General features: G+C 46.7%; 1 protein-coding gene across 1 annotated transcript in view; it reads right to left on the bottom strand.

Moving 5' to 3' along the window:
• The window catches only part of lhfpl7 (LHFPL tetraspan subfamily member 7), a 119,171-nt gene extending 100,347 nt beyond the window's left edge, over positions 1–18,824 (bottom strand). The window contains exon 1 of the mRNA XM_030100592.1: positions 18,259–18,824. Within this exon, the coding sequence (XP_029956452.1) occupies positions 18,259–18,669 (411 nt within the window). The 5' untranslated portion in view covers positions 18,670–18,824. The remainder of the gene's footprint in view (positions 1–18,258) is intronic.
• Between the last annotated feature and the right edge of the window lie 443 nt (positions 18,825–19,267).

Raw genomic sequence — 19,267 nt, 5'->3', positions numbered from 1 at the left:
GACTGTGGGCTAATTGATTGGAAATTTCCTCCGATGTTCAAAGGCAAAACCCACCCTTTGTCTTTAGATCTCGGGATGATGACACCCGAACTCATCAAAGAGGAGAAAAGCCTGAACGTCAGAGATTTTTTTTTTTTTTTTTTTACCAGGTTTTAATCATTTGTGTCTAAACCGGAGCACAAAGGAGTCAAGATGTGATAGCCGTGTAGTTGTCTGTCTTTTCCCATGCAATGGAACAATTTTTAAAGCGTCAGGTTTTCTGACAGTCACAGTTTCAAAGATGGAGAGGAAGACATGTTTAATGGGTCAGTTCTGGTTAAAAAAAAAAAAAAAAAAAAAAAGATTTTTCCACATACATGATTGAATTTGATTTTCTTTAGTGTGGAATAGTTTGATGAAGGTGAAAATGATCATCGCCAAGTTATTATACTGATGGCAGCAATGAAATAAACGCAAATGAACTTGAGATCTTCACTTATACAAACACATAAAAGCTGAGAACTGTTGCTGAATAAATGATTTTCCGACAGCTTTGTTCACTTTTAATGAAATCTTCAGCTCTGAAGCTGCTGAACAGAAACAGTCGGCTGCCGGTTCTGCTGTCACCGCTTCCCTCTAATGATCCTGTTTCCTGCTTATCCTGAGCCAATCGCTTCTGCTCGTTGTCCCTCAAATTTCAACTCGCCTCAGTCGGTCTGCCATTCAGAGCCTGTGAAGCACAGCCCGTCTCCACCTCAGCGGTCTCGGGGAACCAGGTTAACGATTCCCTCAGCCGTCCATCACTCTGCTCCAGTACGACCAGCATCACTCTGGATCTCTGGTTCACCTCCACCATGCCATCCCTGGATACTGATTCACAGAATATAAATTCAATCCTTTAATTGGATTTCTCCTTAACGAAACAAAAAGGAGATTATTCCAAACTAGAGCTCTGAGACCTGTTGTCTGATTCTTCCAGACCAGACGTCTTTAGTCTGTTTAGGTTTGCAAATTTTCAGCTATAGTGAAATTACCGAGGTACGCAATGGAGTGAAAGGCTGAAGAAAAGGATTAACCGATTCTTAATCTCTACAGTGGTGACAACAGATAATCTGAAAGGAAAAAAATGGCACAAAAGTTTCAATTTAACGTATAAGAGCAAAAACGATTGGATTAAGATATACAGCTGGAAAGACCAGTGAATGAGAAAAGTCAAGAGTCTTTAACATTGTGGGCACAAAAGGAAGCATTAATTGTGTAATCTCTCTCATATGGATTGCCAAAACTTAAATAAAAAAAATGGCATTTCTTTCCTTCATTTGATTAGTATGGAGCACATTAGGGGAGATTTTTCCATTCGTGCACTTTGAGGCCTGTTTTCTCCTTTCTGAAGCAAAGGCACAAAAACAATTCATTTTCACTTGATTTGTCGTGTAAGTGGCACAAAGGCCATTTCATGAACTGTTTTTAATAAACGTGACAAAGAAATGAGCTTACGCAGCTAAAACCTCAAATCCCATATCACAGTTTGGGTTCCTTTTGATGCTTGATTAACACTGCATGACAATCCATCAAAACTCCTTCTGGCGGTGCTGAGCACCACCTACACACACACACACAGACACACACACACGCCAATCACTCCTCTCGGCTGATGCCCACTGTTTCCTGACAGCGTGGAGATGGCAGCTCAACATCGCCGCTCCTCCCTGACCCGAGGCAAGCGCTTGCTGCTATTCTCTTCTACTCGGCGCTCCTCCTGCTCTGAAACCTCACATCAGAGTCGTCGTCTTCCCGGAGGGGGAAAACATCCCAGCCAGCAAGCAGCAGCAGCAGTGAAGCCCTTCCGCCCCACCTCAGTTTTTCCCTCACTCGACGCCTCTCAGATCTCAATTAAATCGAAGATGAGGTGCTGAAGAAGAGGAGGAGGGAGGTTTCAGGTTGGATTAAGAAAAAAAAAAAAAAGCTCCATCAGATTGAAACTTCTTCTTCTCCTCCCTTTTTCTCCTTCGCGCTCTCTTTCATAATAGATCACAAAAGCGCATGAGATCAGATAGGAGGATCAAATGGATGGTTTGAAATGTATGGGGATCCCTCACAGCCCAGTTTAATGAGGACATCCTCAGAACCCGGCCAGGGCTTTTTTATTCAGCTCATCTACGACTCTGCTGCTGCTGACGGAGGCGGTGGGACAGTCGACGGGTATTCAAACGAGAGGAACCCCAGGCAAAGTTTCTCCTTTCTCCCCTCGCTGAATGGATGCTGTAATTGAATTATAGCGCAACTGATACTTTTGTGTTCGACCTCCCCTCCTCCCTCAGGTCTCCACAAAAGATCCCAGCCGTGGAATTTGTCTTGTTTTGTCTCTCGGCTTTGAAAGCAGCTGCTAATAAGAAATGGATGAAAAGCGTGCGTGCAGAAAATTGGAACGAAGCTCCAACGAAGAGGAAAGAAAAAAAATGGTAGAGAACTTAATCAGAGTGGTTGCTCATTAGAATAAATCCTTGTCTGGCATCGCAACAAACAGCAGAGTAATTGGTGCACAAGGAGGCCCAATCTAGAAATCACGGTTGATCTTTCTACATGTAAAAAAAAAAAAGAAAGAAGAAGAAGAAGAAGAAGAAGCGCCGCGGGAATCGCAGTGAGAAGGAGAGACGGGAGAGTGTGAGATGAGAGGATGGGGGAGTGTGAAGAAATGTACAGAAGATATGGAGGAGAGACAGAGAGAAAGGAAGGGAGGAGAACTTCTCCAAAACCTTTAAAGAGATACTGTACTCGCTTTACACTGCTCTAATAACACCACGGCCCACATACCGCCAGGCTCCATCTGCGGAAGCCTCACCCAGCTAGTAGCTCTTTATCGACCCACCTACTCAAACTAGTGAAAGATAAGAGGAAGAAGAAGAAGAAGAAGAAAAAAAAAGGCTTGGAAACTGATGCGTTTGCATTCTGTGGAGTAAACCGAACACAGCATCTGTTCAGGCTGACGATTCAAACTCATTTGGACGCCACACAGGAGAACGGCACATCCTTCATTCTCGCTGCACCTGTTCTTGTTTTATGTGATTTGGGTAGACCGGGTACGATCTCCACCATATCACACATCACCAGCTGCACTGACAAAGAGCCGGCTTTCATAAACAAGAAGGGAAGAACAAAATCATGGAGAATACTACTCAAAATAAGCAAAATTATTTAATCACAGACCGAAACTACAAACGATACATGTTCCTGTTTGTACTGAACACTGAGGCAGCAGCATTTCTCTGTCAAAGATAATCTAAATGAATTTATATTCAGGAATATTCATGATCAACTAGAAAGGGTGAACTTCCATCATCCATCTGTCAGGTTTTTAATCACTCTTGTAAATGCAATAAATATGTTATTGTTGATAGACTACATGTATTGATCACTCCATATGACTTTACAGAAGTGGAATTTTGTCCAATCTATGAGGCTTTCTTCCCTCGTTTCACTGTTTATTTCACACTAATCTAATATTAACACACACTGCAGATGTGGTTTTGATATAAAGAACAGTAGACCGTCCATAGGTCTGTGGGTAGTTGTAATTTCGCATCATATAGGGGAGCTTTCATGTTGAAATGTGCGGACGTGGCCCGGCCGCCCTCCTCCACCTGTAATGGAGAAGTTTAAGAGAGCGTGTGGGCTGGAGCGCACACGCACACTCACACCCTCGAGAAGACTCGCGCAGACCCAGCTTGCTCTTGCATTTATGCATGGCCTGCACTACCGCCGGTCCCAAGCGCGCATTTCATAATTCATGCATACTGTACGATAGCAACTGGAAACGCTACTACATCTGCATCCACCACACTGCCTCATTTCATCAGCAAGTCTGACCCGTCCGGCGTTACACTCCCATTACAGCACACTTCCTGACCTCAGGAAAAAAAAAAAAAAAACACCTATATATCAACTCAATCAGTTTGAGAGCGAAACGAGCAATAATGAAGGTAATGCAGTGGACAACACTGCCTTTAAAGGAGCCGGGAATCTCTTTTCCATACTAATCAAGAAAAAGTGGCTCCCCACCAGGCCAATAAATAAAAGTCTGTTACCAGCTCTGGATTGCTGTTGCATCAGTCTAATAAAGTATCGCCGGCGTGGCAGAAAAGAGCGTCTGCTGCATGTTAAGGAGCGCCGAGTCCGGGAAGAATGATGTAACTGGACAACAACATGCTCCCGAGCCGCTTCATCTCGCCCCGTGACAGTTTTTATCGCCGCGCAGCGGGTCACTAATTATTCCAGTTTTGTAACGTGCTGTGCGCCTTGCTGCGCGAACACTGAGAGATGACAGGTGGGGTGAGCTGGCTTTTAGATATTTATCGTGCTGACTTGTGGAGATCATTTCGAAGATGAAGCGAGGTGTTTGTTTAGTGAAAAGCAGAGGAAAGAGACGTTGGTGATTATTAAAGGGAAAGACTGCAGGATGAATATCAGGCTGTAAGATTTTGTGCATTACTTTTATCAATATTATGATTTGAAGGGGACCAGCATTTGCTTTCTATTTTCATTGTTTTGTTTTCTTTTTTTCCCGAAAGCCTATCCCAGACTGCCTCTAAAGCTCTGATTTTACAATCACGTTCACAAGAAAGGATGAGAACCACCTCACAGACAAGTCTCCCTGTCTACACTGGCCTTAATCAATGCCAAAATCGAACCGCTGTAATTTGACGCCAGCCTCATCAGGCTGCCGACTCCTCGGCTGGAAGCAGATCACCATAACAGAATGTGTAACCGGCTGATGACGGTTGGTTCAAACTGCGCCCTCGCAGCGGCAGGAGAGCGAGTCTTCTCCTCGAACGCATTAATTAAACATGAGGTTAACCTCATTGTGGCGCCTCGTTGTTTCACAAACACACAGAACTGTGAGGTTAAGCATGAGACAAGAAACTACACCAAAGAATAATCACTCCCCTGAACTATGCTAATAATTCAATATCTGATTAGGCGAAGAGCTCATTTGCAACCATTATGCAGAACATCGAGCCCGATATTGGAAAGCGCAGCCTTCAGAAATCCTTTTAACCGATCAATTTGTTGACATATTAATCTAAAATGTTTTAACAGCGGGTCTTGTTTGGATAACTCCTTTCTTTACTTCATGAAGTGTATGTATGTATGTGCACATAAATATGTCTGTGTATGTCTATGTATGTAAGTGTATATCTATATGTATGCATACATAACTTATGACATGTATTCTTTATGGCCGAAATAAAATTAATTATCTATCTATCTATGAATCCAAGAATCATGAAAACAGGAATGAAAAGGCAGAACTGGACTAAAACATGAAACATATAAAAAATGGTTCGGATTGTGTGTGGTTGTGACACCTCTGGAATAAATCTACCCACAAACAAGAAGAAAATACAGAAAAAAAAAACCACATCTCCACGTGTGTTCCCGAAATGTTCCTTCCACTAAAGTCTGAAGATGATCGACTACAGAGACGAAAGTGCCCAAAGTCCCGACACAAGTCTTTGCCCTGATGAACAGACCGGAGTCCTGCTCCCGTCACCTCAGCGGGGCTGCATTTATAATCACAAACAATCTTCAAAAAGGTAAAAACAAGACTTGTGTCACACTGATGTACAAATTAGCTTGCATCCAAATGACTTCATTATGCATCTGCTTTCTGTCATGAATGGCAGTTTCATAGCAGATGTCCCAGCGGGTGCTGCCACATCCATCTCCTCCCTTCATTCACTTCTCTCTGCGGAGCGGCACATTAGCACAGCGGCGTGGAAATCCTCCGTTGCCGAGCAGGAAATTAACTTTTTATTGCTTTTTTTTTCACCTCCACTCCTTATTTGGCTAATTTTAGTGGGCAAGAGAAGAACACTCGTACGAGGTAAAGGAGCTGCAATAAATGTTTGAAGGGCGCTTTTCTACCTGGCTTTAGTGAGAACAAGTTACGCGTGAAGAATCTGATTAAAGCTCCCGTCTGCGCACCAGAAAGCTTTTTCTGACCCCGAAACCTCTTCATTTGAGAAGAATTCACCTCCCAACCGGCGGCTAATTTTTCTAATGTCGAACATGTATTTGAAAGCTGAGACTGGGAGGTTTTATATAACTCTAAATAAGCCTCAACACGCTTGGGATTTTTCAGATTTTCCTCTGTAGCTGCACTGCGATCAACACAGACGTTATGTTTGGGAGCCTGTGGATCCCTGGAGCTTTACGTCTTGATGCTGCATGAATTCAGAGGAGAACTCGTGTGGAAGTGGAGCAGAAAAACTATACGGAAACAGAGCCGGATATCACAAAAATATAGTTGTTTCAATCAAGCTTGTGACTTCGCCCGCTAACAAGGCCCTTTCAGCTGGAGGAAGTCTGTTTCTGCCGTTACCCTGAGCTCTTTTCCCCACGACCCCTGTGCGTTGACTACTGATGAAGGCCGGCGCGCGCCGCCACCACAAACGGACGGCGGAGCGGCGGCGTCCGAGTGAGCCATCATTTACGTTAAAAGATGGAGAAAGGCTCCGCATTAAATCAATACGTAAAGCACCCGCAGGATCCACGGCGGAGGCAGTGGATGTGACAGGCCGCTTTAACAAATGGACGGCGGCCTCCCGGCGCACGCTGACTCAGCGCTATCCTCGCCGCCGCGCCGCTCCCTTCCCCCACCTCCGATCCGTCAGGCGGCTTCCCGCGACTACCTGGGAAATGCTGATCAGAGCCTCTTAAATATCGCCAAAGCAAAGAGTATAATTCATAAGCGAGATAAACGCTCGCCGCGCTGACATGTTTGCCGCTGCTGGGAATTCAGCCAATGTTTGAATAAACATCCCCGCCGCCCGCCGCTGGAGCGCATCGCCATCTCTTTGACTGTCAGTGGCTGCGGGCAAATCATCGCCCAAAGTGTTTCGCTTGTGTCCACCGCTTTGAGAATATCAAACATCCGACACAGAGAGGGAAAAAAAAAAAAAAAAAGTGTTCGAAAATGATCATATGCTGCAGGTAGCGTCCATCCATCAAGGCCCGTGCGATCATAAATCCTTCTCCTTGGCGGAGCCAGACTGATTTCCTCTGGACTCCACAGAGATGGGTATAAAATGCAGATCAACACGGCTCCCCTCTCTCCTCCTCCTCCTCATCTCCTCCTGAACCACCTGTTCTATCCATCACCCAGACAGCTGCTCCTCTGCTCTTCCAATTCCTCTCCCGTACGCAGCGTTGACCTCTGACCCCACCACGCCCGTCGACAAGCTCCCCTCGTCTAAACCCAGACGGCCAGACAAAATCCTCACACCCTGGAGTTTTTTCCAGTTTAGACCGGGATGTTTTAGGGAAGTGTTACAGGAGCAGACTCGATTAAACCCGTGTAAGTTTTCCCAGAATGCAAGTTTTCGGTGTGTGGGCGGTGTGAGCCGTGGCAGCGGGGCTTGTTGGGTCACTTCCCACCTGCACACGTCAAAATGTCCTTGAATGAGCCAAAGACCCAAATGCGAGCAAGAAAGAGAAAAAAATGAAAGTGATAATTAGCCTTTCCTCTGCTCCTACCGGAAACAAAACCACACCAGTGAGCCGGGGAGATTAAGGAAACCCGCTGAGTGTTTTTGTGACGCAGGAATCGAGTTCTTGAAACCACACAATGACGCTGACGGAGCCTCGCTGTTCCAAACTGCACCTGGAACAGGTTTCACCCGCGGCCATTAAACTGATCCGGAGGTGCTACAAATCCTGTGTTCTCACCATTACTGTCAAACATTTTATAAAGGCTTTGAAATTGATTTCCGACCTCGCAGGCAGCCGTCACTTTGCATTCCCCTCAAACCGGCGGAATAAAATTTACCTTTCGGAGGGACCTGAACTTCTCCGAGACGAGAAAGTCGACGTGTTCAAGGGCACCGACGCACAAATACGCGAGCGTCCCGCGTGACGGTATGAATTTAAATGCAGACGAAAAACAGAAACAAAAGATGGATTATGTCTGTTTGGTTGTCAGACAAACGGCGTCTCATCAGCAGCTTTCCTCAGAAACAACAAATGTCAGAATATCCTTGAAGAAAGCAACTGATTCATCGCCGCCGTTGCACTTCGGCATTACAGGATAATTTAATCAATGTAGCCAATATAAACAGTGGCGGAAGCAGCAGCCTGGTCTAGTAAAAGTCTATTCATCTCGTAAAAGCAGACGTCCGAACTCGCATTCGATATCTACATTAAATGAATTGAAATATTGTCAGCAATCTACCTGAAGGAAACCCGACGCTCTCAAATAACAAAAGCTTTAAAAGTGCTGTGAAGCCTCGCCGCGCGTTTCAAGCTCAGCAGCAGCTCCAAAGGCAAGGAGGCTGGCGTCAAATTACAAGGTTAGCCGCTGATCCGTGTGCAGCTTGAGTTTCGTGATCGCTTCAGTTATTTCTCGCCTGCTCTGCGGGGCGACCAGTTCACAGCGCTGTCGTCCCGCAGAAACGGGTTCGGGATGACAGACGTTCGGTATCACTGGGACAGATTTGTTTAAACCTGCATCGTCTTCATGAGAACTCATCACTCATCTGGCGTCACTTTAACGTAATAATCTTTACACATATGGAAGAACCAGCTGGATCTGTGCGGATGATTAAAGCTGTCCCCCTCCATGTCTGTCTTCACAAAACTGTTCAGAAGCTATGGATTCTTCTTCTTTTTCTACACGGATGTGTTTGTTGAAAGCATAGACTCAATACTTAGAAATGTGTAGAAATACACAAATGTTTCCTTCTGGTTCATTGGAGCATCTGTTAAAGGTGTAAGCTTGCATGCAGTCACACACACACACACACACACACACATACACACACTTATTTATTATGCTTCACTTTCCTTTGTTTGTCTTCCTTTGTCCTGCTGAGGGTGGGTCGGAAGGGTCGATGTCTCGTTAAATTTTCATTGTTCTCTGACCTGAAAAAAGGCTATAAATAAAGTGCTAAAAGAACCGTTTCCAGCTTTTGTGACAATGTTTTTTTTTTTTTTTTTTGTCTTTCAGATCCAAGTGTGGTTTTAAATAGTTCTCCTGTTTTGGAGGCATTAGTCTTTAGAGACACTTGAGTCTGTTTCTCAGGACAGAAATCAGACAAATGGCTCGAATCAGAAACAGAGAAGTAAAACACACGCTTTAAAGATATCATTAATAATCATCAACTTAGAAGTTTGGTTTTAAAATACTTAAAAATCTTTAAAAAGATAGAAAACTACTGTGATCCAAACATTTAAATGAAGAAATTGTACAGCAATTTCAAATGATTCCAGTTTTAATGTAATGCTTTAACCTTTAAAGTTTTTTATTAGCTAAACTAACCTATGGATGGCACAGAGGCTGAGCTGATATGCGTTTCTATAATCCACCATTTAATGCAAAGTGCCGTTTTGTTTTTTTCAGCTGTGATATTCTCTCTGTTATGTGAGTTTCATGTATGTTGACTCTCTCTTTTTTTCCCCCGTCACCACCACCGACGCAATAATAATAAAGCTGTGATCCAACCACCAGGGAGAAATGACCCCGAGCATCTGCATCAACACGGAGCTCAGACCGGTGGAAGGATCCTAAAAAAGAGGGTTCACTGAGGTTTCCACAAGAAGAAGAAGAAGGAGAAGAAGAAAGGAAACATTATGCCTCCAGGTAGACAGAGGACGGACTCATATTTACCAGGAAGTCACTGATGTAAGAATGCTGTTTGTAGACAACTTCAACATTAATACAGTTATTCTCACAAAACTGTTAGAGACTTTGTGACTCAAGTTTAGAGACTGGATTAAAGGAGCGAAATACCACAGGAGGTCAGGAAAGACCATCAAACATCATCCACAACCATCCTGGCTCGAGGCGTGCCACAGGGACGTGTATTCAGCCATCTAATTTTCCTCCTTCACCTTAGCCTTTCACTCATTCACCAACAGTCGTATTAGTTGACGACACAACTGCAGCAGGATTCACATCAAACATCAACGATCCTGCAGAGGAGAAATTCAACATTTGACAAGATGAGAAAAGTCGGAACATCGGCGCACCAAAGATTGAAGAACACTGAACAAGGCAGCACAAAGCAAAGAGGGTGATTCCTTCTGAAGGGATAATACAGACGGTCATTACCTGAACAACGACAATAAATTCTTAAAGCACATAAAAATGCACGGACCTATTTTATCTCTTTTAGACGCGGCATACCGACAAATCCTGCAAACTGCTCCCATCACGCACAAACAACGCCGCCCGCCGCAGTCTGACACCAACATAAATAACAGCCAGATGTATCATTAGCACCCCATTACATACCTCCAGCCCATTATCTCATCTAACACATCCTGTCGTCAAACAGCGTCTAAGTGTCTGAAAACAGAGTTTGCAATGATTTTTTTGGGGGGGTTTAAACAAGTGAAATGGCTCGCTTTGTCCTGCGAGGGGAGAAGTGAAAACCAGGCAGCCGTCCAAACGACCCATTCATCCCCAAATCTATCAATGTGAAACAGTCCTCTGTATACACTCCTCCTACCATTCATTTTGTCGCCAGTCGAACGGCGGCCTTGAAGTAAACATGCACTGTATGATAATCAGTCAGCGCACCACATTTCACGCAAGACTTGCTGTCAAAGGGCCAAACATCTATCTCTCCCTGCAGCCCAGCTTCCCCTCCTGCACTACATCAGGGTTTTTTTTTTTTCTCCCCTTCCTGTTTACTAATAAATCTATTTATGTACCTGGAATAACTCAAGGTGAACAGACAAGCAAATACAAAACACCGCTAATTTATACTTGGGCCCAGTCCGGGAGGGAGCGAGGGTGTGTCCCACTCGTAAAGAAGCGACTGTGAGCCAAACCACAAAACAACTCGCTGGAGGAGGCGGCGGCAGTAAAACACGACTCTTGACCTCCCACGCCCGACTCGACGCCCCACCTGCTAGCGCCGCTCCTACGTCGCTCGGTTCTCTCTCTCTCTCTCTCTCTCTCTCTCTCTGTGGTTTCGGAGGTAAGTGCACGTTGAACAAACGGCTGAGCTGAAGGTCAGGAGGTGATGGAGCAGAGTGGGCCGAGCCGCAACGTTACAGAGTGCAATTCATCTTATGGGATCAGATAAAAGGAAACAGATCGGAGTTTATTAGAGGATGAACTGTCTGTGTGTGTCTCTCCGGAGGACAGCGTGTGTGGTCGTGTCTCTATTCGCAGCATGACACACAACCACAACACAAGAATCCATTCTGGAACAGGAGTAAGCGCAGCGCATTGAACTGAACGTAACGCAAATAAAATGAAGACAAATTACAATCAGGAAATCAGCCACAGTGCAAAATCATAAATGCTGACAAGTACAATGAGATGAATCCCTTCAGAATCAGAATAGACTAGTAGAAATTATTAAATATACAAGGACACACCGCACTGACTTACACTTTGAAAGTACGTCTTTATCTTGCACCTATCCAGCAATGTCTTTATTGTTTGTCGATCCCAACAGTCATTAACAACAAAACATTCATCATGGAATTCCTGAGAAGTCTGACAAGATCATTTGTTCCCTCAGATGGAGTGTGTGTGTGTGTGTGTATGTGTGTGTATGTGTGAGTGCGCGTTCTCAGAGGACATTGTTTCACTCTTAATTTATGAGAGTTGGCAGCTCGCCCTCACTTCTATTTTAAAATTCATTTATTTGGTGTATTTTGTCCGGCCTGCAGCTTAACGGCTGATAGAGGGAGATTTTATCCCCTCAGTAAAACTAATTCAGCAGAATCCTCCCATCAAATTGCATCCTCTCTATATCCATATATTCATCTTCTCCATTCACTAAGTGTGGAAATGGATGGTGGCTCCCTTTGTGCAATAATTTGCCGGTGCGCCGCTTTAGAGCGGCTTTGGGGGATAATAACGGAGGGTTTGGAGCGGCACCACCCCTCCGTACACACAGGACCGCAAGTAAGAGGTTTTATTTTACACACAGATGCAGCAGTTTCATTCTCCACACTGTCCTGTGCATGACCTGGTGTGGCTGCAGCTACCATGTTGAACAAGCCGCCACCCATTAGTATAGTGAATGCTGGAAGTATCCTGAGTCACTGATGAATAAAACATTTAATGCAAATACAACAACAATATCTTCAACTGTTTCCAGCAACAGTCATCGTCAGGTATGTTTTAACTTGTATTCGACGATTCTCACGTAAGAAAAGAGATTTTCCTTCTGTTATACAACATTTCAAGGTCTGACCTAGAAACATGTTGCCAGTGTTTGCATTTTGTTGACTGTAGATGAGGCCACATTTTCAAGCTTACACTTTATCTCACTTGGCTGTGACAAACTGGAACGGAACGGGAACAAAAGGTTTCGCAAAATATCAGAAAACATTTGCAGGGATTCACGTTTTTCCCCCACGTGAGTGACGGAGCCTCGTAAACGTGTGGATTGACTACTAAAAATGTCTTGTTCAGATGTTTCAAACCAATCTGGAACCTTCTCCTTTTAGCTTTTTTTCTAATTACAAAGAACAAAAAATAACAGATGTGCCTTCACCACTCGGTTTGATCAACATCCAGCAGCCTCTGCTCTTCTTTTACGAGCTTCGCTTTGCTTGACGTCTGATTACAAAATGATTGCTGGACTGAGGAGAGACCGAGCGTTTTGATGGTCAGGAATACTGCTGGATGACTGCTGCACAACGCAAAACACCGAGAAGCTTCAAACTTTGGAAATTCATCTGATAAGTGAAACTCCAGGAGAGTTTAAAGCGTGGATGAAGAAAACATTTGTATGAAGCTTTTGAAATACCGCTTCTAAGATGGCACTGCTACTGCTACTGAGATAACTCACTGGCTCTCTTCTGCTTCCCGGCGATCCTCCCCTGAACCCCTAATTACTGCACCAGCGCTGCCATGGAGAGCCACCGCTCGTCACATCAGCGCCTCTCTTGATCCGCCCCGACGCACGAGAGACCCTCGCTTCGTCCCACCATCCCGCCTGCGCGCACGTGTAAAAGCGGCATGTAGTACGTGGAAGAGCGCAACACATCGCTGGTGTGGAAAGCTCTTCACGGGGAGGCTCCGAACAGAATGAGGTCGGCGGGAGAAAAAAACAACCACACAAGTTTGCTTTTTGTCTCTCGTGCAAACCGGGCAAAGAACTCCCCACGGCGATAGGGAGTGGAGGGAGGGGGGGGGGGGGCAGGAATACAACATGTGCATTAGACCCCATAACATCATTCATAACAGGCAGCCACACTTCCACACAAATGGCTTTCACCACAGAGGTTCCCCCATTAGCATTAAAGGAGAGTGGCTGTGAGAGGCGGGGAGAGGGGAGAGGGAGAAGCTTTACTGCTACAATAAATCTGAGGAGCAACTCTGCTCTGCTTTCAGCACCAAATGACAGCTTTCTGTTCGGAGCACATTTCACAGCCCTCTGCTCCTCTGCTGAGCCCGTTTGTTTGTCAGCGAGCAGCCGGGGACAAGCCGAGTCCCGGGGGAGTGTGTGTGTGTGTGTACGTGTGTGTGTGTGTGTGTGAAACTGGACCTCACAGCCTTTGCGGTTCAGGAGGCCAACTGAGAAGCACAGACCTTTCATTTCTCTCTCATGTTCTTCAGAGAGATAAAGGCCGGAGCGTGTCCATCACGCCGTTATTAGCCAGCGACTCGCGTACTGGACGACCCCCCCCCCCCCCCCCCCCCCCACCTTCACCCCCCAGACCCACCGCGTAACACCACAAGTCGACAGTACTTGTAAATAAAACCTTTTTTTCCCAAGTTTTTTTTGCAGTTTGCTTATCAAAAACACACGTATTAAATGAGGTAGTTGTCATATTCATTCACTGAGCAAAAGGAACAATCTTTTACTATTTCATCACAGAACTGGCAAGTTACTATGTTACTGGCTTAATTACAATACAAATGGCCAAAATTATGAGCCCTTATTAAATCACTGGTCATTACACACCATCAATCCATCTATCTTCTGTCCTGGTTCATTCAGATCGGGTCGACGGGGTGTTGGAGCTGGACGCCGTCGCCAGGCCACCGCCAGACAAACACACACTCGCTTTCACACTTCTGTGTGATTTAAACAAATCTCTGCTCTGAACATCACGCTTTGAACACTTCCAAGTAATAACAGTGGTTAAATTAGGATTTTCCGCAACTCTAAACTTTACATTCAAGGTTTTTTTTTTGGTCATTTTCCCACTTTTCATTTTTATCCCCATTCTAAACATTGCATGCACAAACCCAACTTTAACTTTACCATTCAATCACTGCACAATGTCATTTGAGTTTATTTTGTCGGGATAAAGTACTCATTTCTTTGCCTCATTACTTTCTCATCACCGAAGACAGTTAAACACAAGTGAACTGCTCAAACATAGTTAAAGCAGTTAAAGCATGAACACTTTCAAAATCGCTCTAAAGCCGACTTCTATGTAAATCTCCATCCTGACACGCCGAACAGACACTAAACTCACAGCTACGACCACCTTTCTCCTGTTGATGCTTTTTTTTTTTTTTTACACGCCGACATTAATGAAGCAGGCCGGAGACAAAAGGTGTGCGGGAGCCGCACAAAGAGAAATTCATTAAATGAGTTATCCGTCTACTTAAAACTAGTTCTGGCTCACTGAGTGGTGAAATGAGCGTCGAGCACGGTTTATGCACCAGCAAGTGTTCTTCGTAGGTAGCTGGCAATTAGGCGCGGTAAAGCATCTCCAGGAACGTCTGCAATTCATCTTCTTGGCATGTGGCGGAGACAGCGCCGGCCCGCCGTTTTGTTTCATGTGTCGGAGGATTTTCGACGGAAGCCAATCACGTGGCTCCTCGCCGCGGCCCGGAGTCCCCACGTTTTTGACACGCTGCCATTTTTTTGGGGGGGGCGCCGCGAGACAAAAGGAGGAGGAGGAGGAGGAGGAAGAACGCTTTCCAATCAGCGCTCCTGGCGCCCGGCCGCCGCTCATTTAGACTACAAGATGACCTTGACATTCAGCGGGCAGGTGCTGTAAGAGAAGCCCAAACACACACACACACACACACACACACACACACAGTGCAATCCAAGAGCATGCAGACACTCCTTGCCCAGACACACACACACACACACACGCCTGACTGTTGGCTGGTTAATACGGAGGCCGGGCTAATCCAGCTCCAGTGTTTAGTGCTGTGAAGCAGCTGGAAGCACATAAGCTGTTAACAAGTTAGGCTGAAAACGTTCACTGGCAGGCAGGCAGGCAGGCACCCTCTTCCTCCTCCTCCTCCTCCTCCTCCTCCTCCTTCACACTTTACCTAGCAGCAGCTCACAGCACACACCTCCTCCACCGACACGTCCAGCCTGGCAGCAAACCGCCGCGGCACGCGTGCTTTCACAGTTCCACACGGAGGCACGTGCGCGCGCTCGCTCGGACGCAGGCTGGAGGAATATCTCACAGCCTGGCACAAACAAGCACGAGTAATGTGAGCAATAATTCATGTGCAAAACGCCTGCGTGTAGAGGAGACTTGTTTCCACTGCTTTTATCCTGTAATAAGCTTAATGTGCGCCGGCGTAAATGCATTGATCGTGATTATAATCAGCCTAAGTCATGCAGGAAAATTTACCGGCAGTGTTATTCATTAATTTGAGTGAGAGCTAGTTTCTGAAGCAGAGGAGGGGAAAAAAACACTTAAAAAATTGGCTTTAGGAGTCAATTAACAGCTTAATATGTCTCCATCAGATTCTGTCTGTGTCACTCTGCAAATACAGGAAGTACAGCGGGTGGAAACCTCAGCTGACCTCGTCTGGACTACAGACTCCTCTTATTAGGCGAAGAAGACCCAGCAGAGAGCAGCTCGCCTCCTCACCCATCTACAGTGTAGCAGAAAGGCTGCACTGTGGCTGTGTGTTTCTCCAGCTGGACGAGGGACCTGCAGCAGGTGGTGAGGGCGGCAGAGCGCCACCTTACACAGACACAAAGATTCAAGTTCCAAATAAATAGTACTTATTCATTTCCTGCCAAACGTTCTGTAGTTTTTTTTTTTTTTTCCTGAAAGAATGATAAAATCTTGCCACTCTTTCACACTGAAATGTGTGAAACAATGGCTTCTGTTCCTCAGTCGAATGATCTTTGACGTCCAATAACACAGTCCAACAAAGGATAATTTAGTAAATTCCAAATTTAGGTTCATTAGCAGACTGTGATGGGACAAATTAGAAGATTATATGCTGCCAAGTGCCAGCGAGCAATGGAAATACTGCTCCCACATTTATTTGCCACCTCCTCTCACATCTCACAGGGATTTATTCTCTTGTTTCCGTGTGTGTGTGTGTGTGTGTGTGTGTGTGTGTGTGAGTGTGTGTTTGAGTGGATGCTGTGGCCCTGCCAGTCTGGTGCTGTGGCTCCTCAGCGCCAGCAGCACTGCAGCGCCGTCCAAAACGAAAGCTTTCGACAACCCGGAGCAACTACAACAAAAAAAAAAACAAAAAAACAAAAAAAACAACAGCAAAGCTCGTAGAAAGTACAGCACAAGTAGGCCAGCCTCTCAGGGAGCCTCTCCTCCTCCACCCTCCTCCTCCTCCTCCTCCTCCTCCTCGTCTGTCTGGTCCTGTCCTCATCCTCCCTCTGGTTCTCTCACACAGCATCCTCGCGGCTCACCCCGACTCTTGAGAGTGAGCCAGGAGTTCACTCTTCCACTCTGACGGACACAGCGGAGCTCCACACACAGCGATCGGCCGTCTGCTCGTGCTAAGATAGACACTGAGTGGAGCCAACAGCTTTCTGGGGCATCTACAAACAAGTCGCCGCCATGTACAGGAGGTGTCTGCGGACCGCTCATGGCGGTCCGCAGACACCTCCTGTACATGGCGGCGACTTGAGGTTTGTTGTCGACACGTCGAAAATGGAAGGCATCAGCAGGACGTATACATCAAGCGGAGAAGGGTGGAGTAATAAAGTGGATCTGATGAAAACTTAATGGCCCCTTCACCTTTATTAATGGCCGGCGGGAGCGCGGGTTCACCGGCGCGATAAACGCGCGTCAGGCTCCGCCGGAGCCGCGCTCGCCCTCCGACAGAACTGGGGAGGACACTAATTAGCGTGCTGCCTAAATGGCAAGCTGAATTCAGCCAAATGAGGCTGAAAGCACAGGACGCTCACGCCCAACCCTGCAGTTCAGGACATCAAGCGAGATGAAATCTAACAGCAGTGCAGCCGGACTGAACCCAACAGGAAGAGATTCCAAGTCAACACCTGTTTAAAAAAAAAAAAAGAAAACCCTGTTATTGCATTCTTTCCCCCCCCCCACCACCCTCTTTGCGGATGCTGGCACTCCAATCGCACCAGCAGCACTTATTAATATCTCCCTTTCAAATGCTAATTCCCCCTCATACATAAATCATCACTCCAGAGGTGGCTGCTATACTGTGGCATTTTTAAGGAGGGGAGGATGCGGAGGCTGGGTGTGGAGCCTGTCTGGGGTAAGTAATGACACAACTTGTGTCCCAGATTCCAACAAGGCCAACCGGCTTCGCCCTCACGGGTCTATACGCTCTGAACCGTTCCCGATATCTCCGGACCAAACTTCTCCCATAGTCAAGGTTTAGAGAGGGTGTCCGAGGATGGACATGACCAAGCATCTGATAAGCAGGTGTCTACTTCAGGAAGAGGTGGAGCAGCTCCATCCCTGGGGTGGGTGGGTGGAGGAGGGGGGGGGGGGGGGGGGGGTGCCTGATCAGTGAGCAGATCTTCCAACCTGGTGCCACTTTTCGCAGGTTTCATGTGCATCTGGCCTCCTCTCCTCCCTCCCCAACAAATGAATGATTCCTCCTGACTGGAAAACACTGCATCACCTCAAATCTGTCTTTGTGTTTTTTTCTTTTTTTTAATATATTATTGTGTTAGAATCAATTCAAGACGTGCACCTGAGGCTTGGGTTGTCATTCAGTTGACTGCAGCCAGGAGTCACTTTTCTCCTTTAAAAGACAAAAAACTTTGGGAAAAAAAAATGATTCAAGTTCTGAGGCAGGAAATAATCAGTCAGTGAATCTGCTTTTCCTGTTAATTAAATTGCTTAATAAGGATGTAAATCATCTTGTTTGATTAAATGTCGGCAATCAGGAATCATTTTCCTGAATCAGGTGCAATTTTCTTGATTTAGGGCTGTAATTAGGCCTAAACATGACTGGCTAATGTGCTCAAATCTAATCTTTTTTTTTTTTTTTTTTTTTTTTTGGCTCCTGAAACACTGAGTGCCACACGCGCACACTGATTTTTCCGACGCCCCGCACGCGCTCATCCATGCACATGTGAGAGTCTCCCCTACCTGCCAGGAGCTGGAGGGGATCTCTGCGAATTTCCCCAGTCCCCCGAAGGTGTAGCAGCGGTACATGTGGTCCAGGGACTCGGAGCAGTGCCACAGCAAGCCGAAGCTCACGGAGTCCTTCCCGGTACCGGTACCGGCGCCGTGCTGGCTCTGCTGGCTCTGCTGGCTCTGCTGCTGGTGGCTCCTCAGCTGGTCCTTAACAATCCAGGCGGGAGAGATGAAGCTGAAGCTGCAGACGGCGACCAGAGCGGAGGACAGGAGCACCCAGAAGCAGCCCACACAGCTGAACATGGTGGCAGCGTGGGGCACAGAGGCCGGAGACAGACCCAGAGCAACCCCGAACCCGAACCCCGACCCGAACCCGAACCCGGCCTCTTCTTCTTTCTTCTCCCGGCCCAGGAGCGAATGCATTTGGAGCTCACGCCTCCGGGAGCGAGACTTCCAACTTCAGCCCGCCGTCCTGCGCGAACACCAGCGAGGAGAAGACAGCATGAGCGCGTGCACCTGCAGCGGCGGCCGTGTGCGTAAAAGGCGCGTGTGCCAAGAACATCTGGCCAGAGGAGAAAACAGGAGACCTGAGGCGAAGGTGTGATCAGTGGCGGGGAAATGGCAAAGTCAAGTCAGTCATCCGTGCGCGCGCTCTGGCTGGTCCGATGCCCAAAATCTGCCACTCTGTTTGGCACACCCAGAATCACCCTGGGTGCGCAGTAGCGTCCGGCGCGCGCGGTGCGGTGCGGTGCGCCACTTTGGAGCTGCGCGCACGAACAGGTCCGGAGCCGCTGCGCTGCTCCGCGTCACGCCGTCCCGAGCCGCTCCGCTCCGCTCGCCCCGTGGTGCCTCCGCGCGGACAGCAGCGCACTTTGGCTCTACGAACAAGTGCGCGCGGACTGCGTCCAGCTCGTGCACGTTAGGAGGGCTGCTTCCGGCGGTGCCTTTCATAGTAAAATCCAAGCTGAAGAGGCAGGACGGTGTCTAAAAATATTCAGAAATCTTCATAATGTTCAAACTA

The sequence above is a fragment of the Salarias fasciatus genome, chromosome 10 (assembly GCF_902148845.1).
Source record: "Salarias fasciatus chromosome 10, fSalaFa1.1, whole genome shotgun sequence".
Lineage (NCBI taxonomy): Eukaryota > Metazoa > Chordata > Actinopteri > Blenniiformes > Blenniidae > Salarias > Salarias fasciatus.
Note: the sequence above shows the minus strand (reverse complement) of the source record. Positions and strands in the feature narration are given on the sequence as shown.